This window comes from Penaeus vannamei, chromosome 28 (assembly GCF_042767895.1).
Source record: "Penaeus vannamei isolate JL-2024 chromosome 28, ASM4276789v1, whole genome shotgun sequence".
Lineage (NCBI taxonomy): Eukaryota > Metazoa > Arthropoda > Malacostraca > Decapoda > Penaeidae > Penaeus > Penaeus vannamei.
Genome location: NC_091576.1, coordinates 7,131,532 through 7,158,289, shown reverse-complemented (window position 1 = coordinate 7,158,289; position 26,758 = coordinate 7,131,532). Strand labels below are relative to the sequence as shown.

The following is a 26,758-nucleotide window of genomic DNA, read 5'->3' as shown; positions in this document are numbered from 1 at the left end:
CTCCTCCCCCTCTTCTCTTCTCTCCTCCCCCTCTTCTCTTCTCTCTCACTTTCCTCCTCCCCCCTCTTCTCTTCCTTTCCTCCTCCCCCTCTTCTCTTCTCACTTTCCTCCTCCCTCTTCTCTTCTCACTTTCCTCCTCCCCTCTTCTTCACTTTCCTCCTCCCCTCTTCTCTTCTCACTTTCCTCCTCTCCCCCTCTTCTCTCTTCTCTCTTTCCTCCTCCCCCTCTTCTCTTCTCACTTTCCTCCTCCCCCTTCCTCTCTTCTCCTTTCCTCCTCCCCCTCTTCTCTTCTCACTTTCCTCCTCCCTCCTTCTCTTCTCACTTTCCTCCTCCCCCCTTCTCTCTTCTCACTTTCCTCCTCCCCCTCTTCTCTTTCTCACTTTCCTCCTCCCCTCTTCTCTTTCTCACTTTCCTCCTCCCCCCCTCTTCTCTTCTCACTTTCCTCCTCCCCCCTTCTCTCTTCTCACTTTCCTCCTCCCCCTCTTCTCTTCTCACTTTCCTCCTCCCCCTCTTCTTCTCACTTTCCTCCCTCCCCCCTCTTCCTTCTCACTTTCCTCCTCCCCCTCTTCTCTTCTCACTTTCCTCCTCCCCCTCTTCTCTTCTCACTTTCCTCCTCCCCCTCTTCTCTTCTCACTTTCCTCCTCCCCCTCTTCTCTTCTCACTTTCCTCCTCCCTCCCCTCTTCTCTTCTCCTTTCCTCCCCCCCTCTTCTCTTCTCACTTTCCTCCTCCCCCTCTTCTCTTTCTCACTTTCCTCCTCCCCCTCTTCTTCTCACTTTCCTCCTCCCCCCTCTTCTCTTCTCACTTTTCCTCCTCCCCCTCTTCTCTTCTCCTTTCCTCCTCCCCCTCTTCTCTTCTCACTTTCCTCCTCTTCCTCTTCTCACTTTCCTCCTCCCCCTCTTCTCTTCTCACTTTCCTCCTCCCCCTCTTCTCTTCTCACTTTCCCTCCCCCTCTTCTCTTCTCACTTTCCTCCTCCCCCCTCTCTTCTCACTTTCCTCCTCCCCCTCTTCCTCTTTCTCCTTTCCTCCTCCCCCTCTTCTCTTCTCACTTTCCTCCTCCCCCTCTTCTCTTCTCACTTTCCTCCTCCCCCCTCTTCTTCTCACTTTCCTCCCTCTTCTCTTCTCACTTTCCTCCTCCCCCCTCTTCTCTTCTCACTCTTTCCTCCCTCCCCTCTTCTCTTCTCACTTTCCTCCTCCCCCTCTTCTCTTCTCACTTTCCTCCTCCCCCTCTTCTCTTCTCACTTTCCTCCACCTCCCCCTCTTCTCTTCTCACTTTCCTCCCTCCCCTCTTCTCTTCTCCTTTCCTCCTCCCCCCTCTTCTCTTCTCACTTTCCTCCTCCCCCTCTTCTCTTCTCCTTTCCTCCTCCCTCCCCCTCTTCTCTTCTCACTTTCCTCCTCCTCTTCTCTCTCACTTTCCTCCTCCCCCCTCTTCTCTTCTCACTTTCCTCCTCCCCCTCTTCTTCTTCTCACTTTCCTCCTCCCCCTTTTCTCTTCTCACTTTCCTCCTCCCCCTTTTCTCTTCCTCTTCCTCTTCTTCCTCCTCCTCCCCTTCTTCTCTTCTCTCTTCCTCACCTCCTCCTCCCCCCTCTTCTCTTCTCGCTTTCCCCACCCCCTCTTCCCATCCCCCCTAATCCTACCCCCCTCCCCCGCATCCCGCAGAAGAGGTGCCTCCGCCGCCCCCCGTCCCGTCCCCCCGCGAGGCTCCACCCAGCGGCCGCCGGTTCTTCGTCCCGAAGGAGTGTCCCACGAGCCGGTCCCGCGTCTCCGGAGGTGAGATGTTGCCCTGTCGGTGCTTGCGATTGCTTGCGGGTCGCTATTTGATGATTGGGCTTTGGCAGACGCGCGGTAACTAATTGTGTATAAAATGGGAGGGGGAGTGATAAAGGAGGGAGGGAGAAACGAAGAGAAAAAAGGGAGAAAATGGATAGGTTGGAAAAAAAAGTGAAAAAGGGATAGGTTGGAAAAAAAGTGAAAAGGGGATAGGTTGGAAAAAAAAATGAAAAGGGGATAGGTTGGAAAAAAAAATGAAAAGGGGATAGGTTGGAAAAAAGTGAAAAGGGGATAGGTTGGAAAAAAAAAAGTGAAAAAGGGAGATGGAAAATATAAACAAGAGAAAAATCCAAGATGGATTCGAAAAAAAGCCACGATCGCGCTCTCCCATTTCTCCCATTTACAAAAAATATGGATTTCTGAAACACGAATTCCCCCCCCCCCCCAAGAGCCCCGCCGACGAGGCACACCACGCCGAGACCCGAGCTGCAGGATCCGGCCAATCCTTTGAGCCGGCAAATGGGAAGGACTTAACGTGACACCCGAATCAACACCCCCTCCCCCCCCTACACTCCCCTCCCTCCACCCCCGCGTATCCTCTTTTGAAAGATAATTTGACCCTCGATCCCCCTTCTCCCCCCTGGGTTTCCTCTCCTTTTGGAGAATGCGACAGCCCCCTTCCCCCTCCCCTCCCCCCATCCCTTCGTAGTCTAACCTTTTCATCATAGATTAGCTAATCCTCCTCCTCTTCTCCCTCTCTCCCCAATCTTATTCTATCCTTCTGACACTTATCACCCAGATTCTCTCCTCCTCCAACACTTTCTTCCTCATTCTGACATCAATATCCCCCTCTCCCTCCTCTTCTCTTTTGACATCAGTGATCTCCCTCTCCCTATTTTCCAACCCCCTTCCCCTCCCCTTACTCCCCTCCTCTCCCTCTTCGTTTAACACTTACACCCCCTATTTTACCCACTCACCCCCCACTTTTTAAAGGACACCGAACCCCCCCCCCCACCTATCCACCTAGCCTACCAACCTCAAAACCCACTTCGCGATTAGACCTCAGCGCCGAATCCGTGTGTTGAATTAGGGGGAGGGAGGGAGGGAGAGGGGGAGAGGGAGAGAGAGAGAGAGAGAGAGAGAGAGAGAGAGAGAGAGAGAGAGAGAGAGAGAGAGAGAGAGAGAGAGAGAGAGAGAGAGAGAGAGAGAGAGAGAGAAATACCCTGACATCCACTTCTTGAAATTGGGCGAGGAGGGAGGGGTGGGGTGGGGGTGGGGGGTAAGACAATTCTCCGTGACCTTATCCGAGGTCAAAGTTAACCTCGCCTCACCTTGTTTGCTTAACCGAAAATTAACATCCAGAATAAAAGGGAGAAAAAAAAGAGGAAAGGCGACGGGGGGGAGGGGGGAGGGGGGGTTAAAAGTAAAAATTGCAAAGAAAAATACGAAGCGAACCTCATGAGAATGGAAATATGCAAATGGAGCGAAACCCGTAATCTTCCCCCTTCCAGACCCTAAAAAAAAAAGAAAATAAAAGAAAAATGTGAAGGAGAGAGAGAGAGAGAGAGAGAGAGAGAGAGAGAGGGAGAGCGAGAGAGAGGAGAGAGAGAGAGAGAGAGAGAGAGAGAGAGAGAGAGAGAGAGAGACGCAAGACAGGCGTAAGTAAAGAAGATAAATAAAGAAAAAGGGAACGAGAAACACGGAGAGGGAAAGAAAGCAAGAAGCAGAGAGCAAACCGCATTAAAAAAAAATCAGACAATGATGCTTGAAGGAAATCTTATCGTTCAACAAAGATGCCGATTTTAAACACTGAGAAAAAGTAAAAAAAAATGCCAAGAGAATTAAACGCAATAGACAACTCTGATAAAAGAATAACTAGGCAATGCACACAGTTGCCATGGAGATGCGGACAGACAAGACACAGGCACACAGACAGGAGGCAGGCGCTGCAGAGACAGACAGACTGGCAACACAGGTAAGTCACCAATTCTTCCTTCCCCTCACACCTACCCTTCCCCTCGGCCTCGGCCCCCCTCCCCCTTCCTGCGTCTCCCCTATCCTTTCCCCGCCCCTCACGCCCTTCCCCTTCGCCTCAACCCCACCCCCATTCCGATTACCCTTCCCCCCTTCCCCTCAAACCCTCCCCGTCACACCTGTCTCCTCCTTCCCCTCGCCTTCGTCTCCCTTCCCCCTTCCCCTTAACCCCTCCCCATCACACCTGTCCCCCCATTCCCCTCGCCTTCGTCTGCCTTCCCCTCAACCCCTCCCCCCTTCCCCTCGCCCTTGGTCTCCCTCCCCCCTGTCCCCTAAACACATCCCCGTCACACCTGTCCCCCCTTCCCCTCGCCCTTGGTCTCCCTCCCCCCTTCCCCTCAACCCCTCCCCGTCACACCTGTCCCCCCCTTCCCCTCGCCTTCGTCTCCCTTCCCCCCTTCCCCTCGCCCTTGGTCTCCCTCCCCCCTTCCCCTCGCCCTTGGTCTCCCTCCCCCCTTCCCCTCAGACAAGCCGGAGCCGCGGGGCAGGCGGCGGCCGCGGCAACAGAAGAGGTGTCGCCAGGTAGCCCGTCAACACGCCCCATTCCGCACCAGCGTTGACACCGCCGCGGACGCAGATGCTGGGCGCCACGAGGTCGAGCCTTTCTCGGTCGCTCTCTGTCTCTCATCTTTATCTTATTTTGTCTATCCGTCTCTCTCTCTCTCCTCTCTCATCTTTTGTCTATCCGTCTCTCTCTCTCTCTCATCTTTATCTTCTTTTGTCTATCCGTCTATCCGTCTCTCTCTCTCTCTCTCTCTCTCTCTCTCTCTCTCTCTCTCTCTCTCTTATATATATATATATATATATATATATATATATATATATATATATATATAATATATATATATATATATATATATATCTCGCTCGCCTTTTCTGTCTCCCATGCCTTGAATGAGACGAAGGACAAGGACACAATGGCCAAGGTTGCATTTCACTCTGAAGAGGGAAAGGCCAGTACACGAGATTAAGAACGACAAAACCAAAATTTTGACAGGCTGTGATTTAAGTCTTGTATACCTGTTTGACGTTATAATCTATTATACGTGTAAGTACGTATCACATATATCACACATTATATGAACACATGCCACTGATTTACACATACGTTACTTTATATTATATATATATATATATATATATAATCAAATACGCACATTTTATGCATATACTACAAGCGAAAATGTAAGGAATTTCAGGTTTCCATCGCAAGTATAAAGTCGAAAATGGCGAAACAATGCGGAGGATCGTTACGGCGCGAGCAAAAGGGTGGTTATCGTACATCGTCCATCCCGTCTTGGAAGGGGGAGGGGCGAGGAGAGGAGAGGAGGGCGAGGGGCAGGGGGAGGGGAGGGGCAGGGGGAGGGGAGGGGCAGGGGGAGGGGAGGGGAGAGGAGAGGAGAGGAGGAGGAGCAGGGGGAGGGGAGGGAGGGAGAGGGGCGCAGGAGAGGAGAGGTGGGGTGAAGGGCAGGGGGAGGGGAGCAGAAGCGAGGGGAAAGGAGGGGAAGAGTGGGGGAGGGGTAAGGTGGTGGGGAGGCTAGTGGTGACTCATGGGCGACCCCGCACTAGGTTACTACCATCCCCCTCTCCCTCCCTCCCTCCCCTTCTTCCCTCTGTCCACCTCTTCCTCTTTCCTGTCAGGTTTCCCCTTCCTCTCCACTCACTACCAGACACGAGAGCAACAATAAACAAGCAAATGCATCAATGCAACACAAGCAAGCGGGAATAGGCCTACATCATATCCATGCCGGGCCGCGTTCGACTGGACTCCTGCCACGGTTATCGCCCGAGGCCAGATTTAACAGGTGTTCAGAGCTAACTGCTTGGATGTACAGAGGAAGCGAGGGAGAGGGGGAAGAGGGAGAGGAGAGGAGAGGAGAGGAGAGGAGAGGAGGGAGAGGGAGAGAGAGGAGGGAGAGAAATAGAAAGAGAAACAGAGAAAGAGAAAAATATATAGGCACTGATCAAGATGAAAAGGTGGCAAGAGAGAAAAGCAAACAATTCCCAACATACAAGTAAGGAAGACAAAGCTTCAGATTAAGAAAATGAAATCAATAAATCAATTAAAAGATTAACCTACTATTTCAACATCACATTGATAAAAGCAGCGCGAAACAAGGACCATGCAAAAATGCTAATTATTACGATTAAAATTCATAAAAAATCTTTAAAAATTAAAATGATTTAATATATCTGACGTAGAGGAAAATCCGAAGACACGTCAGAGAGAGAGAGAGAGAGAGAGAGAGAGAGAGAGAGAGAGAGAGAGAGAGAGAGAGAGAGAGAGAGAGAGAGAGAGAGAATAAGTGGGATGAAAAAAAAAGAATAAGTGGGATGGAATAGAGAGAGTGAGAGATGGAAAAATAAGTACCGAAAAAGGAAAATCCCCTGGCAACAAAGTTTTCTTCAAAAATGATAAATTTTCCATCATCGAGATCAACAAAGGCAAGAATTCAGGTGATATAAAGGCAATTCGTCGCAGGTAGAGGAGAGTAGAGTGGGGGCGAGGGGAAGAGGGGAGGGATTGTGGTAAGAGGAGGGTAGGGAGGGAGAGAAGGGAAAGGGAGGGGAAGAGAGAGGAGGGGATGGAGGAAGGGGAAGGTAGGGAGGGAGAGGAGGGATGGGGAATAGGGGGAGGGGAAGGGGAAGTGGAAGGGGAGGGGAGGAGAGAGGAGGGATAGGGGGAAGGGGAAGGGGAAGGGAAGAGAAGACGGATGGGGGTGAAGGGGAGGGGAGGGGGGTGCCAGTTTCTTACAGAAAACAGGAAGAGACATCGATTCAAGTGGGGCAAACTCTCACCGTAGACTTGTGGACGCCGTCGCTACCCCCTCCCTCTCTCCCTCCCTCCCCCCCTCAATCAGTCTACTGTCCCACACCAAGCGCACGAACACTCGCGACTCCGCCCATTTATGCATCTAAATCATCTTAGTCGCCACGTTTTCCCCTTTTTATTCTTAAATTCCCACTGATCTAGTATTGCCACACGGACACGGACACAGACACAGACACAGACACACACACACGCACGCACACACACACACGCACGCACACACACGCACGCACGCACGCACACACACACGCGCACACACACACACACACACACACACACACACACACACACACACACACACACGCACACACACACGCACACACACGCACACACACACGCACACACACACGCACACACACACGCACAAAAAGGGGGGAATAATCCTCTCAGGGGAAAATCCTCTTCATAACCAACCCAATTAAACTAAAAGAAAACCAAAACTACGCCAAACGATGAGGTCATAACGAGCGAAAGGCCGCCAACAACAACAACAACCGAAAGAGGTGGTTTTTGAGTCAGCGCTTCGTGGAACCCGAGGAAACCTACGGGTTCTCCTCTCCCCTTTTCCCTCCCTTCCCCCCTCCCCCCCTCCCCACTCTCCCAAGTACTTTTGGGGAATTCCCGCTGAAGAGTGGAAGTCGCCGGCCTATACATGGGCGTGCTCATAGGCTGGCGGTGCTGGTGCGATTGGAAATTGAGGGGAGAGGAAGGAAGGAAGAAGGAAGGAAGGAGGGAGAGAGGATGGAGAGAAGGGCAGAGAAGGGAAAGCAAAAGAGAGGAGTAGGGCAGGGGGGAAAGAGAAAGGATGGGGAGGATGGGAATGAATTGAGAAAGGATTAAGAAGCGGAGGAAAAGAGGAAGGGGAATAGGGACGGAGAGAAAGAGTAGAAGAGGAATAGGGAAGTAAAGGAGAAGAGTAGGGAAGACAGAAGAAAGTAATAAAGGAGAAGGCAATATGATTAAAAAAAAAACTTTTTATACTATATTTCCCTAAGCTAGAAAAAAAATAACCTAGGACAATAAAAAAAAAGAAAAGAAAATCCACAACGCAAAGCGGAAAAAATTACGAATTCTCACCCTACAGGAAAAATATAGAATAAAAACAAAACAAAATAAATAAATAAAAAAACATAATAAACGCACCCAACGTTCCGTCATCACTCAAATTCCTCTCCTTCTCTTCCTCCTCCTCCTCCTTCTTCTCCTCCTCCTCCTCCTCCTCCTTTCGGAAGCGAAGCAGTGGGTCAGAAGAGCCCCGGCGCGGATCGAAGCGGCCCCGACCAGACCCGAGGCGAGCGACGAAGACCGAGAAATGGGTCCGGGTGACGCTGGGCCGCGGGAGACCGGACGGACCAGCGGGACGGAGCCGGTGCAGATGAAGGCATTTTTTTTTAAGAAAAAACGGGGGGGGGGGATTTTTTTTCTTCTTGTGACGGAGAGAATAGAGAAATGCAAGAGATGAATAATACGAGTTGACGAGGAGTTTTGGGCAAGAGAGGGAATGAGGAGAGAAGATTAAAAGATGGTGCAGAAGGGGGAGGGGAAGGGGTGGGAAATAGAGAGAGAGAGAGAGAGAGAGAGAGAGAGAGAGAGAGAGAGAGAGAGAGAGAGAGAGAGAGAGAGAGAGAGAGAGAGAGAGAGAGAGAGAGAGAGAGAGAATCAAAGGAAGAAAGGAGAAACCCATTTGAAAAATAAGTAAATAAAATAAATCCAGAACTTGGAAACGAAAAAGAACACGACCCCCCCCCCCCCTTCGCGCCTCGGCCTACCGCTTGTCGGCTCATTCCTCACCTCCAATCAATGAGGCTAGACATCTCTGCGCTCTCCTAATCTTTTCTTTTTTATCCTTTTGTGCAAGATGATTTGAGAGGATTTTGGACAATTTCCTACAAGTATAAGAGTATTCAAGGATTTTAAGTAAAAAAAACAATTTATTCCGTATACATGAATAAATCCAAAAAGAACGGAAAAATCCTCGTTTTGAGCAATGCATCAACATTGCAACTAAAATCATTAGAAAATAAAATCAGGACCTAATTCCATATATTGAAAAAGTCAAAACACAACAAAATTTAAAAAATAAAATAATAATAATAATAAGTATATATAAAAGAGGCAAAACACACACACACACGCACACACACACGCACACGCACACACACACGCACACACACACAAAACTAGGTTGACACGCCCGCCGCCCTCAAGCCCGGCGAAAAGTAGTAAAAGCGAAGGGCGGAGGACGCCCAACGTGCTCCGTCCTTTCGCCTTTTTGCCGCCCGCCGCCCATACATCAGCGCCCACCCATTGGCCTCGGGAACTTCTGTCTTAAAGAGTCCCGTAATATGTACTTTATATACAATTGAAAGCGTTCCATTTAACAAGATCATTGGGGCAGTTTGATAAATTGGTCAAGGATGTAGGTATATGTATTACGTTCATACATACATATACATATAAGCGTACACACACACACACGCGCACACACTTTCCAAGGACCTCTTTCACTGCCCTCACCAGGTCCATCACAAATATCATAATACGGGGTCGTGGGCGGCCATCTCTTCCTTTCACTTACCCCAACACGAACAGATGGGCGTGCGGCGTCCATCCGGTCAAGGAGGGAAGGGCACGATGAAGGGAGATGAGGGAGAAAGGGGGGAGAAGTGAGGGAGGGAGGAATGGAAAAGGGAAGGAAGAGAGGAAGGAAGGAAGGAACGGAGGAGGGAAGGAAGAGAGGAAGGAAGGAAGGAATGGAGAAGGGAAGGAAGAGAGGAAAGAAGGAAGGAATGGAGAAGGGAAGGAAGAGAGGAAAGAAGGAAGGAAGGAAGGAAAGAAGGAAGGGCAGGCGAAGGGAAGGAAGAGAGGAAAGAAGGAAGGAATGGAGAAGGGGAAGGAAGAGAGGAAAGAAGGAATGGAAAAGGGAAGGAAGAGAGGAAGGAAGGAAGGAATGGAGGAGGGAAGGAAGAGAGGAAGGAAGGAAGGAAGGAATGGAGGAGGGAAGGAAGAGAGGAAGGAAGGAAGGAAGGAATGGAGAAGGGAAGGAAGAGAGGAAGGAAGGAAGGAAGGAATGGAGAAGGGAAGGAAGAGAGGAAGGAAGGAAGGAATGGAGGAGGGAAGGAAGAGAGGAAGGAAGGAAGGAATGGAGGAGGGAAGAAAGAGAGGAAGGAAGGAAGGAATGGAGGAGGGAAGAAAGAGAGGAAGGAAAGAAGGAATGGAGAAGGGAAGGAAGAGATGAAGGAAGGAAAGGAGAGATGAAACGTAGGGATAACGGGAGGGAACGAGAGGGGGAGAGGGCAGCATCGCTATGAACCGGCTTACGTTCCGGCAATCGCAGGGGGGGGGGGGGGAGTGCAATTACCGGCCGGAAAATCGCTCGCAACCCCAGTGGCTCTCGCGGGGGCGCCGGGTCCGATCGCCAATGGACTAGTCGCACACGAGCATCAAAGCCACGCCTGTGTTCGGATACATTTCCCCTCCCCTGCCCTCTCTTCCTTTTCTTTCCCTCCTTTCCCCTTCTGTCCCTCTTCCCTTTCCTTCTCCCTCTTCTCTCCCTCCATCGAAACGCACGGGAATATAAAAATAAATCAATAAACCGGTAATACCTACAACGAAAATTTTAGAGTCCTTCACCCGAAAGCGTGGAGTGGCACCTGCTCGAATCGCCGGTGTCAGCGCCCACCACGAACCGACAGACCCAGGCCTATATACCCACCACACACCACACACACCGAACATTTGGGACAGCAAAAAAGCAAAACGAATGTATGAATAAACACATGGATGAAAATAAAAGGCATACAGTGGAAGAGGACTATCGCCAAACAGTGTAGACAAGGTTAAACTAGTACCGTTGCAAAATACAGTGCGAAGCCTTAGCAATAAAACCGTTAGAGGCGACATGACTGCGATTTGAAATGGTCCATAACTAGGTGACATGGGGAGGGGGAGGGGAGAGGGTAAGGGGGAGGGGGAGGGGAGAGCGAGGATAGGGGAAATGGGGGAGTGGAGGAGAGGCGGAGAGCAAGAGATGGGGGAATGGCGATATGGAGGGAGAGAACAAGAGAGAAACAGAGAGAGAACAAGAGAAAGAGAGCGAGAGCACGACAGAGAAAGAAAGAAAGAAAGAAAGAGCGAGAGCACGACAGCACGACAGAGCATGAGAGCGGGCGAGAGTTGGAGAGAGAGAGACAGAAAAAAAAAAGATGGATAAAGAGGGAAAAAATCAGCCGTAGCCCCGCCGGCTGGGAGTTAGTGGCAGTACTTCCGTCGTAAAACACACACACTCGCTTCTACGACCGGTTTAATACAGCCAAACTACGGGAAGAGCTGCGTGGTCCGGACCCGCGCTCTTGCAGCCACGGAAACGGCGCGGCAATTATCAGTCAACTTGCTCGGTGTCCAGGTATTGTTGCGCGATTGCAAAGCTGGGAAGTTCAATGGCAGATCTATTTATTTTTTGGTCTACCCTCACCTTAGCCGACGTTAAATTCAAAATTGCTAAAACATGCCAAGCTGCAGTAAGCAACCGGGAAAGAAAAATAAAAACAAATAAAAATAAGAATACAAAAGTGAAACGAAGATAAAAAAAAAACTAAACCGAAAAAATACATTAAAAACGAAAAAAACACGAAAAGTCGCCTTTCTTATCCTCACATTTCCCTCCCATTTTCTCTCGCCCATTATGGGTCACGAGGAGCAACAAAGGACGCCCAAAGAAGGCAAGCGACACCGTTGCTCGTGGCGGGTACTCAGGGCAACATACCCCCCCACCTTACCCTTACCCACCATGCCCCTAGCCTCTACCCCCTTCCCCTTACCCACCAAGCCCCTAACCTCCACCCCCTTCCCCTCCCTTACCCTTACCCACCAAGCCCCTAACCTCCACCCCCTTCCCCTCCCTTACCCTTACCCACCAAGCCCCTAACCCCTTCCCCTCCCTTACCTTTACCCACGATGCCCCTCCCCTACCCCCTGTCCTCCATCCCCATCCCCCTCCTCCCCCCTTCATAACCCTGACCTCGCACCCTCCGCTCGCCTCCCTTCCCTGCAGGATGCTCAACGAAAAGCGTCCCTTGCAACAAACCCTTCTGCTGAGGGGTTGAAGCAATGCTGATCTTGCTCCAACAGCCCTCATCTCCCAGCCTCTGATAAGTTATCAATTGAATGATGCATCTTAAATCTCTATAGCTATCGCTTCTACTACCTCCCCACTACTCCTCTTACCTTCTCTCTTCTCTACCTCCTCCCCTATCTTCCCTTCGTCTCTTTCCTCCGTCTTTATCTCCCTCCCCCTCCCCCTCCCTCTCACCACCCTCCTCTTACCTTCTCTTCGCCCCTCCCCCCCTCGAGGTCGACCTCTTGACCTCGTCTCCCCGGAGTAACGTTACTTCCTCGTCGCCGGCAATGTGTGTATATCTTAAGAGCTCTTTTGTCATCTCCTCAGCACGGTAATGTGACCTTTACGGACATGGGCGGAGCAGGTGAGGTGGGACATCAGAGGGAGGAGGGGGGAGGGAGGAGGAAGTAGGTTAGGATGATGGAGCAAAGTCGTGACAAGGGAAGGTGGGGAGGAGGGAGGTTGGGGAAGACAGGGAGAGGGGGGTGGGGAGGAGGGAGGTTGGGGAAGACAGGGAGAGGGGGGTGGGGAGGAGAGAGGTTGGGGAAGACAGGGAGAGGGGGGTGGGGAGGAGAGAGGTTGGGGAAGACAGGGAGAGGGGGGTGGGGAGGAGAGAGGAGTTGGGGAAGACAGGGAGAGAGGGGGGGGGGGGGGAGAACGATATACCGATGGAGCCCAGCCAAGGTAGGGAGATACACGAGAGGACTAAAATACCGCCGAGACATTTCGCAACAAAAAGGAATGAAATACAAACAGCATGATTAACACCACAAAAGTAAAAATAGATATACGATAGACTTCATCCCCAACATCTAGAACTATAGAGTACACGCATTCACCACCCCCCCCTTCCTGTCGCTAAAAAAGAAAAATAAAGGAAGAAACAAGAAAAAAGAAAAAAAAATCACGCCAGAGCAAAAAGACCAAAGCATGACACGCCAGAGGAAGAGGACGGCACCCGAAGCCAAGCCTCCGGGGTGTCCTAAGGAGCGCTGTGCGGGCGAACAGCGGGCCGACAATGGCTCCTCGGAGCTTCTCTTTGTGCGGGTGGACCCGGCTGGAGCTCTCTCTCTCTCTCTCTCTCTCTTGCGCTCTCTCTCTCTCTCTCTCTCTCTCTCTCTCTCTCTCTCTCTCTCTCTCTCTCTCTCTCTCTCTCTCTCTCTCTCTCTCTCACCCCCCTTCTATCTCCATTCAGAGGCTGCATCTACACTCACACCCTGGGCCCTGGACGTCCGCATTGTCCACATAACGTCAAAGACATTCACCAAAAAAGTATATCCATGTGTTTGCGCTCCAGTGTAGGATACAGAACGGAACAGTCGTTAACTGATCTCCGCCGTAGCCTTACACACAAATAATCTACTGGAACGTAGCCTATCGACGTGGTAGCCTGACGACAGACTGAAAACACTACCACGAGGACGAAGTAAAAAGACCCTCCTTTTCGACGAAGGTTCCATTCGGCTTTCATTGACCCGGAATCCGGCTGGGTGACCTCCCGGACCTCAGCCCGTACCAGGTCTCGAACCCGCCTCGCTTAGAAGCAACACAGGTCTCCCAAGCCGCACGCGTTGCCACTGTACCATCGCGGCGGCACAACGCATACTTACCACACCATACAGTAAACATAAGCTTGAAAAGAAATGTATAGTGTACTTACACTTGTTGTCGGCGGCAGCGTTGGGGGAAGACATCTTGACTCGGGGTTTGTCTGGAAGGACAGAAAAAAACAATCGTTAAACACCTGTTTGGCACGAGCTGGAGTTCTTCTTCAGACATTCTTGGCACGGGAGGTGGGCGAGAATACAAGAAAACGAGGCTAAATGAGAAAGGACAGAAGCGGACACACTCAAAGTTGAACAAAGAAAACCCAGAAAAAAATAATGTGGAGAGAGAGAGACAGAGAGAGAGAGAGAGAGAGAGAGAGAGAGAGAGAGAGAGAGAGATAGAGAGAGAGAGAGAGAGAGAGAGAGAGAGAGAGAGAATAAAAGGAAAAATGCCAAGAGTACCTCTCGTAGCCCCCCCCCCTTCCCTTCCAGACATCTTTCCCTCGATATCTCGATATTCACAATATCCTGAAAGGAAGTCCGTTGTCCGTTGTCTGTCCACCTTTTCCTTTTTGAAGAGTACCACACGAACAATGCAAAAGCATCAAAATATTGATAAAATGAAGAAAAAATCGTTTATGAACATGAAGGGTTTCCCCTCCTCATTGTACAAAAGATAGAAAGGTAATATGTCATTAGCGAAAGCACGTCTAGGAACGAAAGGGGAAAACGAGAAAAAAACAGGACAAGAGGCTGCAATAACGAGATGCACACATTGCACTCCACGTCTATCATTTGGCCACAATTAAACACTCCCGTTTTCGTTACAGCCCGGCAATTCCGCAGGGCAAACTCAACTATTCAAACACGATCTCTCGCGCCGCCTCCTCCCTCCTCCTCCAGACCCGACAATATACGCCGACATGGCAAATTTAATCCACTCCCATCTCCTGCAGAGCCCCGACGCCGCACGTAATAAAGCAACGAGGTTTCCATTCCAAGACAAACCGCCATCAATTAGGGATGTCTCGGAGCCGCCCCCTCCTCCTCCTCCTCCCTTCCTCCCGCCCTTTCTTTTGGCGAAGCTCCCTCGCCTCCACGCACGCACACGCGAGAGAATTCACGTGGGAGGAACAGGGCGAGGACGACCTTCCTGCCGGAGTGACTTTTACCTGCCCCGCAGAGGACGTCCACGCGGAGGGACCTGGTGAATTGGACCACCTGCACCACACGGTCACTGTTCATGACTGTCCGCTTTATCGAGGGCCACCCCACGTGGTCTAGGCCGACTGCTAATATGGCGGCGACGCTCGACACCGCTTACTTGGACCGCCACGGTGGAAATGGCCAAAAGTCTACAGAGCAACGTTGCCAATTCTCGTGTCATTGGAAACAGAGGGTTGAAGGCAGGGAAGAAAAAGAAAAAAAAATCACGCATTCACAAACCGAAAAGAAAAAAGAAAAAACAACAGAGCAAGTGGATCCGCGTCCTGCTTAACCGGAGCAGGCTATACCTGGCGATGCGGCGAAGGGGAAGGAATGAGGGGAAGGGAAAAGTGAGGAAAGAAAGTAGTGGAAAGGAAAGAGGGGGGGGGAAAGGAAAGAGGGGGGGGGGAGAGGAAAGGAGGGGAGGGAGAGAGAGGAGAGAGCAAGAGAGAGAGAGGGAGAGAGCAAGAGAGAGAGAGAGGGAGAGAGCAAGAGAGCAAGAGAGAGAGAGAGAGAGAGAGAGAGAGAGCGAAAGTCCAAGAGAGAGAGAGAGAGAGGGAGAGAGCAAGAGAGAGAGAGAGAGAGGGAGAGAGCAAGAGAGAGAGAGAGAGAAAGAGAGAGAGAGAGAGAGAGAGAGAGGGAGAGAGAGAGAGAGAGAGAGAGAGGGAGAAGCAAGAGAGAGAGAGAGAGGGAGAGAGCAAGAGAGAGAGAGAGGGAGGGAGAGAGCAAGAGAGAGAGAGAGAGGGAGAGAACAAGAGAGAGTGAGAGACGGAGAGAGCAAGAACGAGAGAAAACGAGAACAAGAGAGAGTGAGAGAGGGAGAGAGCAAGAGAGAGAGAGAGGGTGCGAGAGCAAGAGAGAGAGAGAGAGGGAGCGAGAGCAAGAGAGAGAGAGAGCAAGAGAGAGAGAGAGAGGGAGAGAGCAAGAGAGAGAGAGAGAGGGAGAGAGCAGAGAGAGAGAGAGAGAGGGAGAGGGCAAGAGAGAGAGAGGGAGAGAGCAAGAGAGGGAGAGGGCAAGAGAGGGAGAGGGAGAGGGCAAGAGAGAGAGAGGGAGAGGGAGAGAGCAAGAGAGAGAGAGTGAGAGGGAGAGAGCAAGAGAGAGTGAGAGGGAGAGAGCAAGAGAGAGTGAGAGGGAGAGAGCAAGAGAGAGTGAGAGGGAGAGAGCAAGAGAGAGTGAGAGGGAGGGAGCAAGAGAGAGGGAGAGGGAGAGAGCAAGAGAGAGTGAGAGGGAGAGAGAAAGAGAGCAAGAGAGAAAGAGAGCAAGAGAGAGAGAGCAAGAGAGAGAGGGAGAGAGCAAGAGAGAGAGGGAGAGAGCAAGAGAGAGAGGGAGAGAGCAAGAGAGAGAGGGAGAGAGCAAGAGAGAGAGGGAGAGAGCAAGAGAGAGAGGGAGAGAGCGAGAGAGAGGGAGTCCTTCAGGCGAAAGGGAAGAGGGGAAGGGAGGGGTTCACAGACGTTAAGGAGCTCCGCAACCCAAGAACGAAAAAAAAAAAAAGAAAAAAAAAGAAGGAAAAATCGCGTGAGAGTGAAGTAGACGAATAGACCCACTTCACCAAAAAGGGGCGGGACCTTTGCTGGTCTTCGTGGGGTGGCCGGGGGAGGGGGAGGGGGAGGGGGGATAGGGGAGAGGAAGACGATGGAAGGAGGGGGGGGGACTGACGGAGAAAGGGGGAGGGGCACTGCCGGCAGGAGAACCGGCACATGAAGAGCAGCACACAAGATTCCCTCACTTGCTTGCGTGAATTTCGGCCTGTCTGTCTGTCCGTCTCCCCCCTCCCCCCCCCCCCCCCGTCCATCCTTCTACTATCCTCCCCATCCTTCCGGTCATTACCTCCTAACCCACCACCATCTCAACCTCCCCCCCCCCCTCAATTCCCCCCTCACCCACAATCACAGCTGATCCCTCCCCCCCTCCCCCTTCCCACCCCCCCATCATTATTCAAAACGGACGCCCATCTCACCCACCCATTATGATACATTCGCCTTATAATCGCCCTCCTTTGCAACCCGGAATCTCAAAAGCACACGCGAGCTCCTCCAACACGGCCGTCTCTTAAATCAGGGTCGCGAAGACGAGAGGCGGGGAGAGATCGAGCAATAACACGGTCCTTGCAATTGCAATGTTCTCGCAAGGAAGAAAAAAAAAAGAAAAGAAGAAAAGCGAGTGCACGGTTATGCGCTTGGAAATTCATGGCGAATGAAAGCCTTAAAAAAGTTTCTCGTCAAGGATATGCTTGATGATGGCTTAATAAATAAATAAATAAATAAATAAATAAATAAATTCAACAGGAATTAAGCTTCGCATTTATTTATCAATATTTTTCAACTGTCCTTAGCAACTGCCTTTTGCACGTTTTCAGCGAAATCTAAAATCCATTCCTGTAAATTCGATAAAACATTAAAAGCTACTAACTTCAATCAGATTTCGAATTATTTCCACGAATTTCTAATTGAGGGGAAAAATTTATTCAATTTCACATAAATTTAATATATTAACCAGAGAGCGAGATTTGCCTAATAGAGAGGATTAATTCTTAAATATTGATAATGAGAAATCTGTAATATTACAAAAAAGTATTTATGTTCATAATATAAAGACTAAATGATAAAAATAAATGGAAATAAAGCAGTGTCTACGTGCATTCACAAGACAAAACGGTGGAATAAAATTGGATAAAACAGTAAAGAACGTATGTATAGAAATTAAAAAGAAAGAAAAAGAGGGAAAAAAATCAAGCCAAGCAGACACGGGCCAAAAAATCCTCCCCCCCTCCCCCCCCTCCCACTCCCCCGGCCCAGGTCAGGTCGTCTGGCTGTCTCGGTCCATCAGCGTCTTTACCTGCGCCCGTGAGCCCTCATTATGATCAATAGCAGGGAGAAATGCAGCGCCCTTCCTTCCCCCTTCCCCCAACCCCCCTCCCCCCCCCCCCTGTCTCCGCCCCACCTGCCGCTGTGCACTCGGCTCTGGACTCGGCTTTGCACTCGCCCGCCCACTCCTCCGCTCTCGCGTGGACTCCATTTGCACATTCATGGCTCTGGTGCTCTCCCCCCCCCTTTCTCTCTTGCTCTTTCATTCTCTCTCTCTCTCTCTCTCTCTCTCTCTCTCTCTGTCTCTCTCCATCTGTGTTTCGCTTCACCTTTACTCGGGTTCTTCTTTCCCTTTTCTCTCTTTCCGCCTTGCCTCATTACGTTCGTGCTTGCCTCGCCTCTCTCTGTTTATCCAAATTTGCATCTGGGTTCACTCCCTTCTTCCTCTCTTCCTTCCTTCCTACCTACCTTCCTACCATGCTTCCTTCCTTCCTTCCTTCCGCCTCATTTTGTTTTTCCCTCTCCCCCCCCCCTTCCCCCTTTCTCTCTCCCTCCCGGTTTCACTTTCAATTCTCCACTGCTTTATCACCCTCTCCTCTTATCCCTCCACTCTCCCTCCCTCCCTCTCGCATGCCCCGCCTACCACGCGAGGCACTTGGCATAATCCACCGAGCTGTCATTACCACCTCCTAATGGCCATCGCAAACTTGCAAGATCCCTAATGCATTAATTACGTTACAACTTGCACTTCCCTCCTGCAGCGTGAGCGGAAGGAGTGGAGGGGGAGGGAGAAGAGCAGGGGGAGGGAGAAGAGCAGGGGGAGGGAGAAGAGCAGGGGGAGGGAGAAGAGCAGGGGGAGGGAGAAGTACAGGAGGAGGGAGAAGTACAGGAGGAGGAGGAGGGGGAGGAAGAAGTGCAGGGGGAGGGAGAAGGAGAAGAACAGGGGGAGAGAGAAGGAGAAGGAGAAGGAGAAGTACAGGAGGAGGGAGAAGTGCAGGGGAGGGGGAGGGGGAAGGGGGAGGAGGAGGGAGGGAGAAGTACAGGGGAGGGAGGGGGAGGGGGAGGGAGAAGTACAGGGGGAGGGGGAGGGGGAGGGAGAAGTACAGGGGGGAGGGGGAGGGGGAGGGAGAAGTACAGGGGGAGGAGGGGAGGGAGAAGTACAGGGGGAGAGGGGAGGGGGAGGGAGAAGTACAGGGGGAGGGGGAGGGAGAAGGGAGAAGTACAGGGGGAGGGGGGAGGGAGAAGGAGAAGTACAGGGGGAGGGGGAGGGAGAAGAAGTACAGGGGGAGGGAGGGGAAGGAGAAGTACAGGGAGGAGGGGGAGGGAGAGGGAGAAGTACAGGGGGAGGGGGAGGGAGAAGGAGAAGTACAGGAGGAAGGGGAGGGAGAAGGAGAAGTACAGGAGGAAGGGGAGGGAGAAGGAGGAAGTACAGGAGGAAGGGGAGGAAGAAGGAGAAGTACAGGAGGAAGGGGAGGGAAGAAGGAGAAGTACAGGAGGAGGGGGAGGGAGAAATAGTACAGGGGGAGGGAGAAGAAGTACAGGAGGAGGGGGAGGGAGGAGAAGTACAGGAGGAGGGGGAGGGAGAAGTAGTATAGGGGGAGGGAGAAGGAGAAGTACAGGGAGGGGGGGAGGGAGAATTACAGGGAAAAAATGAAGGGGTTAGAGAAAAAAGAAAAGGAGGTACAACAGAAGAAGGGAAACACGAACCTAGTCAAAATACAGGACGTGTTGAGAACATGAAAAAAATAAAATCCCTTTCTGTCCCTGTAAATACTTCACAACTCGGGGAAAGGACAAAATCATAAATGAAAGATCCCAAAATTAATAAAGGAGAGGGCTTCGTTCCCATACGAGCTTCTGCCGCAGCCCCCGTCCCTCATAAATCATGCATGTCCACAACATGTGCCTCGCCAAGCACGTACTCTGCAGCATCAATGCAACCGTGCCATCTACGTCTCCCCCTGGTATATGGACAGCACCAAGCAGACTGGCGGGGGAATAGGGGAGAAAGGAGAAGAGATAAAAGAGATAAAAGAAGACAAGAAACAAAACATTTTTTCTCTCCCTCCCCCTCCCCCGCTGACGACACCCACTCCTTTCCGGAAATATATCCGGAGGCTAAGGGTGTGCATGGGGTGGGGGTAGTGGAGGAGAGGGGAAGGGGTGGGGGTAGTGGGGGAGAGGGGAAGGGGTGGAAAGGGTGGGATAGAGAAGGGAAGGGGGGAAGGGGGGAAGGGGGGGAGGGGGGTGAGCGAGTGTCGCATGCGCACGAACACACGCACGCACTTGCCATCTAGGACACCAACCAGCTGTGCACATGTCTTCTGCTTGACTTTGAACTTGCTCAAGGTCAGTGTATATAAAAATAGAAAACGAAGGATGCGAGGGAAGTTATTAAGCAAGATGCTGCCAAAAAGCAAGTAATGGGAGAAAAAATAGGTAAAATGCAACTAATGGGACAAGATCTTTATATCAAGGGGAAATATAGACAAATCTTTTATCAAGTGGAAACACCCTCGATCACTTACGCCCGTAAAAAAAAGCCACAAAACCACCCACCAAGAATCTAAAACAACAAACCCCATCTATCAAAATATTAAAACAAGTAAATAGATGAATAAAGAAAGCTCCATTAGCCATAAAGTCCCACAGAAGGTTCTTAAAGCAAGCTACTTTACGGCGACTCCCGACTTCTTTTTGTGGAGGACGCGTCGCCATGGCAACCGCCACCAAAAGGTCAGTGCACCGGTGATCTAGAGGAAAGTGTCGGTTCGAGCTTCATTGTGAGGAGTCGAGGGAGAAATATTGCAAGGGAAGGGAGATAAAGATGCATAGCAACAAACGAGAATAGGGATAAACAGTAATAACAGGGTGTGAGTAATCAGTGAAAGGATCATACAGTAGATGATAAAAAGGTACATACAGTAAAGGGTAGGCTTATAATATCAGACAAATTAGGACTATATCATATTATAAATAAAGGGTTCTATGAACGTAGAGGATAGGCATTGCATGGATGATCCCCTTATGCTGCCCTATACCAGTGCGGGCTAGAAATCTTAGCGAAACGATACCCACATAAGAGAAAAAAATACGCCCAAAAAATGAAGAAAGAAAACCGGGAGGAAAATACTAACGCAAAAAAAAAGAATTGGGGAAAAAATACTACGCATCACTAATCCGTCCTAACGAAAAAGATAAAGATAAAAAGAGAGAGAGAGAGAGAGAGAGAGAGAGAGAGAGAGAGAGAGAGAGAGAGAGAGAGAGGCCGTAAAAGAGCAGAGAGAGAGAGAGAGAGAGTCCCTAAGAGAAGAGAGAAAGCGAGAGAGAGAGAGAGAGAGAGAGAGAGAGAGAGAGAGAAAGAGAGAGAGAAAGAGAGAGAGAGAGAGAAAGAGAGAGAGAGAGAGAAGAGAGAGAAAAGAGAGAAAGAAGAGAGGAGAGAAAGAGAGAGAGAGAGAGAGAGAGAGAGAGAGAGAGAGAGAAAGAGAAAGAGAAAGAGAGAAAGAGAAAGAGAGAAAGAGAAAGAGAGAAAGAGAAAGAAAGAGAGAAAGAGAGAAAGAGAGAGAGAGAGAGAGAGAAAGAGAAAGAGAGAGAGAAAGAGAGAGAGAAAGAGAAAACGAAATGCTAAAAAACAAATAAAAAAAAAAGCAAAACTCCCAACCTTCGCGATTCACGACCCGGCAACGCAGCGAGACAAATTAAGAGCGCCCCCTAATACTCAATAACTAACGCTGCAGAATACCCCCCCCCCCGCCCGTAAAGCCTTCGCGCGGGAGACGGAGAGCCTATAACGTATCGCGGGCGGCCGAGGCAAACTTTTTTCGCTTTATGCCCGATACGGAAGGGCAGCGAGATCAGCCGGGCGGACGGCGATTGGCGGAGAAGTTGGAGGGATCGCGAAGTCCTGTTTGAGAAGGGAGAGGGAAGGAAGGAAGGAGGGAAAGAAAGAAGGAATAAAGGGAGGAAGGAAGGAAGGAAGGAAAGAAAGAAGGAATAAAGGAAGGAAGGAGGGAAGGAAAGAAAGAAGGAATAAAGGGAGGAAGGAGGGAAGGAAAGAAAGAAGGAATAAAGGGAGGAAGGAGGGAAGGAAAGAAAGAAGGAATAAAGGGAGGAAGGAGGGAAGGAAAGGAATAAAGAGGACGAAAGGAAAGGAATAAAGGGAGGACGGAAGGAAAGGAACAAAAGCGGACGGAAGGAAAGAAGGAACTAAGGGAAGGAGGAACAAAGGAACAAAGGGAGGAAGGAGGAAGAAAGGGAAGAAGAAGGAAGGAATACAATGCGGAAGGAAGAAATGGAGGAAGAAGGCAAGAAGGGAAGAGCAGAAACCCGAAGAGGAGACAAACAAACAAAAAAACTCTACGTAGAAGACCGAAACGACCAGAAAGTAAAACAAAAAGCGACGAGCCCTTTTAAATATGTTGCTGAACGAGTCGCGGCACTTAAAACTTCGGCCTTGCGGTTCTGGAAGTCTTAAACCGGAGATTAAATATGGAAAAAGAAGCACACGAAGACGAAGGGAAAATTATTCTCCTTCTCTGCCTCTTCCTTCTCCTTTTCTTCCTCCTCCTCCTCTTCGAAATTAACGATATGAAAAAAAAGCCTTGATGAAGAAAGAGAAAGAAAAATGGGAATGAGAAGAAAGGAATATGAAAAAAAAAAAAAAATAGATGGAGAGAGGCAAGAGAAAGAACAAAGACCACTTTTTTAAGCGCTCTTAGAAAAAAGGGGGGAAAAGAAAAAAAGAAAAAAGAAAAAGGAAAAAAAAAAAAGTAAAATCCTCCTCGGGGACCTTTTTATCTATCACACACCGGCGCTCTCTGCCCCTCCCCCCTCCCACCTCCCCCTCCTCCGTCGCTATCCCATCACACACTTGCCTTCGTCGGCGCCTTCCACGTCTGCCCCTCCCCCCTCCCCCTCTCCCCCTCCTTCGTCACTATCCCATCCACCTTGCCTTCGTCGACGCCTTCCACGTGTGACCGAACCCGCCCCCTCCCTCCCCCTCCTCCGTCGCTATCCCATCCACCTTGCCTTCGTCGACGCCTTCCACGTGTGACCGAACCCGCCCCCCTCCCTCCCCCTCCTTCGTCGCTATCCCATCCACCTTGCCTTGGTCGACGCCTTCCACGTGTGACCGAACCCGCCCCCTCCCCCTCCTCCTTCGTCGCTATCCCATCCCCCTTGCCTTCGTCGACGCCTTCCACGTGTGACCGAACCCGCCCCTCCCCTCTCCCCTCCTTCGTCGCTATCCCATCCACCTTGCCTTCGTCGACGCCTTCCACGTGTGGACCGAACCCGCCCCCTCCCCTCCCTCCCCTCCTTCGTCGCTATCCCATCCACCTTGCCTTCGTCGACGCCTTCCACGTGTGACCGAACCCGCCCCCTCCTCCCTCCTCCTTCGTCGCTATCCCATCCACCTTGCCTTCGTCGACGCCTTCCACGTGTGACCGAACCCGCCCCCTCCCCTCTACCCCCCCTCCTCCGTCGCAATCCCATCCCCCTTGCCTTCGTCGACGCCTTCCCCGTATGACCGAACCCGCCCCCTCCTCCCCCTCCTTCGTCGCTATCCCATCCACCTTGCCTTCGTCGACGCCTTCCACGTGTGACCGAACCCGCCCCTCCTCCCTCCCCCCCTCCTTCGTCGCTATCCCATCCCCCTTGCCTTCGTCGACGCCTTCCACGTGTGACCGAACCCGCCCCCTCCCCTCCCCCCCTCCTTCGTCGCTATCCCATCCCCCTTGCCTTCGTCGACGCCTTCCACGTGTGACCGAACCCGCCCCCTCCCCTCTACCCCCCCTCCTCCGTCGCAATCCCATCCACCTTGCCTTCGTCGACGCCTTCCACGTATGACCGAGCCCGCCCCGCCCCGCCCCGCCCCGCCCCGAAGGGAATCGATGCCCCGGGTACGAATCGTGGTCCTCTGCCATTACCTCGCCCACCGTGGTAGGCGTTGTTGCGTAACTTCACCCAGGAGAGGGATGAGGATGTGCTATGGTACTTGACGTGATGTTCTCGTAGGTCTGAGTACAAGCGCGCGTACGTTTGATAGCTGTGGTGATGTGTCAAGTTTTAACCATACGCGTCGAAATCCGATAGTTGTGGTTTAAATAGCTTTAAAAATAGCGTGTACACATGTCTGATATTAGCGATATTTTCATTTGGCTTTAAAAAACCCGTCCGTGTAACAAGTCGCTTTTATCATCTTCAAAAGAACAAGAGCGGATTAAATAAGCTCGCTCTGCCTCCCTGACGCGGCGGCCGGACATGATGAGATCCATCGAATTCCGAAGCTACGCGAGTAAATCCTCCTTGTAACGAGCGAAGAGAAAATCATCCGAAATCCATACATTCCGAGGGACTCCTTCCAATCCGGAATGGGAATAAGCCTGACCCAGTGTCGACGGGCCGATCGCGAGCCAGCTGGAATCAATGACACTCTCTCTCGTGACAAGTGACAAGGACAGGGCTGCTCCTGCGGTTGCATGTCTTGTCTCGGGGTCGTGCTGTTGCCATGACCTTCCTTCCATTCATGGAGGGGAAACGTGTAGAAATCCCCCCCCCCCCCCATCATCCCCACAAGAACCTATCAGTCATGTGTCAAACCTGGCTGATTTTAGACCATTCCATCTTTGATATTTTGCAGGTAAAGTAATAATAGTAGTAATATCAATAGTAGCTGTAATAATATCAATAGCAATAGTAGTAGTAATAATATCAATAGTAGTAGTAATAATATCAATAATAGTAATAATATCAATAATAGTAATAATATCAATAATAGTAGTAATAATAACAATAATATTAACGATAAGAGTAATTATAAAAATAATAAATTACAATACTACTAAAAATTACCACAACTAAAACAACAGCAACAACAACAACAATCATCCCCATTCCTAATAGCAACAGACGTCCCCTGTTAATCGCGAGCCCAAGAGACCCCAAAGCCCCCCAAAGCCCTTCCCCCTCCACTCCCCCCCCCCCCGTACCATCCTCTCTAGCTTCCCTTCCGACAAGAGCAACACTCCTGGAGGCGAGACGCGGGCCCAGACGACCGCCGGGGAAAGAGCTTTAAGACGCTGAGGCCGTTCACCTCACTCCTTTCCTCCCTCCCCCCCCCCTCCTCCTCCTTTCTCCCTTCCCTCTGGACCGCACTACTTCCCTCCAGCTCCCATTCCCTCCCTCTCCATCTTCTCCTCCTCCTCCTCCTCCCTCAGCCTCCTATCCTTCGCCCACTCGCCCTCCCTTCCTGGTGGGTTCCACATCTGGTGCGTCTCTTCTCTCCAATCTTTATCTCATCTCTCTTCTCTCCCTCTCTCTCTCCTCTCCTCTCCTTGGCAATAGCATCAATAACGTCTCCGATAACGCCCCTCCACCCTCTAGCTACCCCCCCCCTCCCCTTCCCGCCCACCCCATAGCTCACCGTCATATCTTGCAACTGATGGCATTACCCTCTATCATTCTCGCTTGCATTATTGAATCCCTCTTCCCTCTTTCCCCTGTAGCTCCCTTTGTTATCTCTAAGCCCTTCCTCTTGCCATTTCCTTCCTTGGCCATTCATTAATAACTACCTTTAACCCCTTCCATTCCCATTTTCGCTTTCAACTGCAATTTTGTTTAATTTGATGACCTTTTACCATGTCCCTCCGTTACCATTCGCCATCAAGATAACCTTAACCCCTCCATCATTACCCTTATCCCCCCCCCTCCCTCCACCCCACACTTAAGAGGGGCCAGCGCACGTGTTCAGTCCTTCATCTTAGTGGAAAATCGCGTTTTCTGTGTGATCTAGTCCCTATAAAAATGAAATCAAAAAGGCGTCCTTGGCCTTCCCGATATGCGGTGGTAAGGTTTTAAAAATGCCATTTCCAATTTATTCCTCGGCAAATCAAGTATGAGAGAGGTTGGCGGCGTCATTAAACTATTTTTCTTTAGTGCATCAAGAAAACAATCCGCACATTAGCTTAAATAATATAGACGTTGTAGTTCCCCCACTCCCTCCGCCGTCATTTTGCTAACGAGCCGAGAAACCGCATCCCCCAAACAAAAGCCTGGTCGTGGCGCGGACCACCTGTCGTCCTCCCGAATGCAAACGACTACACTCTCACTCCTTTGAAATTACGTAAACAAAACCTCAAAAACAAACAAAAAAAGCAGCAAGTGTCTTCGTGAAGTGCCTACAACGCGGTAGGCCTACATGCTCTAACAGGCGCGGCGGGCCTACACACACGCGAAGGTCGACGACGAAACCGCCCTTGGAGCCACGCGTTCGATCCCCGCCGCAGCTTTCCCTCCGCGACCTATCTAAGACCAGGAACTCTCAAACGAGGGCAATTTAAGATCGGTGTTATTGTGCGAAGGAAACGACCCAAGATGTGTATTCTCATTACCGTTCTCTCTCTCTCTTTCTTTATTTATGCGTCTGCGTCTGTGTATATTTATATCCGTAAGACGTGGATTTACCTGCACAACAATGAAGGGAAAATCAATGCAAAGAAAAAACGACCATCACGAGGACTGTGACACTGACAAAAAAATGTCAACTTTTTATCAGCTTGTACCATCAATGTCACCTTTCTTGCATCACGCAACCAACGGTTTACAACACGATCGCTTGTCCAATATATTCTAATGGTGCCATTTCTGCTACCCCTCGCCATTAATGCCGAAGTGATTATCTTTTATAGATAAAAATATTATGGCAATCATTAACAACAAAATCATCATGGTCATCTCTCACAGCTGCTCTCGGCGCCTAACCTGCACCTCTGGGAGTGACATGCAACCGGGAAGTTCTGGCCATCAAAGGGTGAGGAGAGTGGAGGAGGGGGAGGGAGAGGAAAGGAGGAGGAGACGGGAAGAAGGGCGAGGCAAAGGTTAGGATAAGGAAGGAAGAGGGAAGAGGGAAAGCAGAGTAGGATGGAGAGGTAAAGGAGGAATAGAGAAGGGAAGGGCAGATATTAGAGGAAATGGGACAGATATGTATAGAAGTGAAGAGGGAAGAGGAATAGAAGAGAAGAGAGCATAGGCAGGAGACAGGAAATGATGGGGAGGTGGAGAGGGGGGATAGCAACCCTTGGTAACGCAGATTTCTCTTCTCCCCCCCCCCCTCCAGCTCCTCCCCAAGGAAGGACTTCGGTGTCTGGCACGCCTTTGACCAAAGAAGGGGGGAGGGGGGGAGGAGGAGCGGAAAGAAAATGATGTTGGAGTAGAGATCTTAATAGCAGAGTTTCCCCTTGGCGACAGAGAGGAAAATCAGTAGAAAGTTCTTTGCAATCTAGTTTCTACTCTCAACGGCGGGGGAATTCGTCGTTTTTTTGATGTTATGGAACATGAAAAAACAGACACATAGCTTTAATGTCTTTCCACTCTATATCATGCGTTTTGTGTTGTTGCGGCGAAAATGAAAACTTAAAATATATTTTTTTTCTTATTTTAATCTGAATCCAC

General features: G+C 50.6%; 1 protein-coding gene across 4 annotated transcripts in view; it reads right to left on the bottom strand.

Moving 5' to 3' along the window:
• The window catches only part of stai (stathmin), a 96,288-nt gene that overhangs the window by 68,011 nt on the left and 1,519 nt on the right, over positions 1 to 26,758 (bottom strand). For 2 of the 4 annotated variants that reach the window (XM_070141312.1, XM_070141314.1), the window contains exons 1-2: positions 14,471 to 14,558; positions 13,412 to 13,462 (exon numbers count right to left, since the gene is read on the bottom strand). In XM_070141312.1, the coding sequence (XP_069997413.1) occupies positions 13,412 to 13,462; positions 14,471 to 14,543 (124 nt within the window). In that variant the 5' untranslated portion in view covers positions 14,544 to 14,558. Of the gene's footprint in view, positions 1 to 13,411; positions 13,463 to 14,470; positions 14,559 to 26,758 lie in introns of those variants that run through there. The other 2 variants (XM_070141315.1, XM_070141317.1) reach the window with 1 other exon arrangement.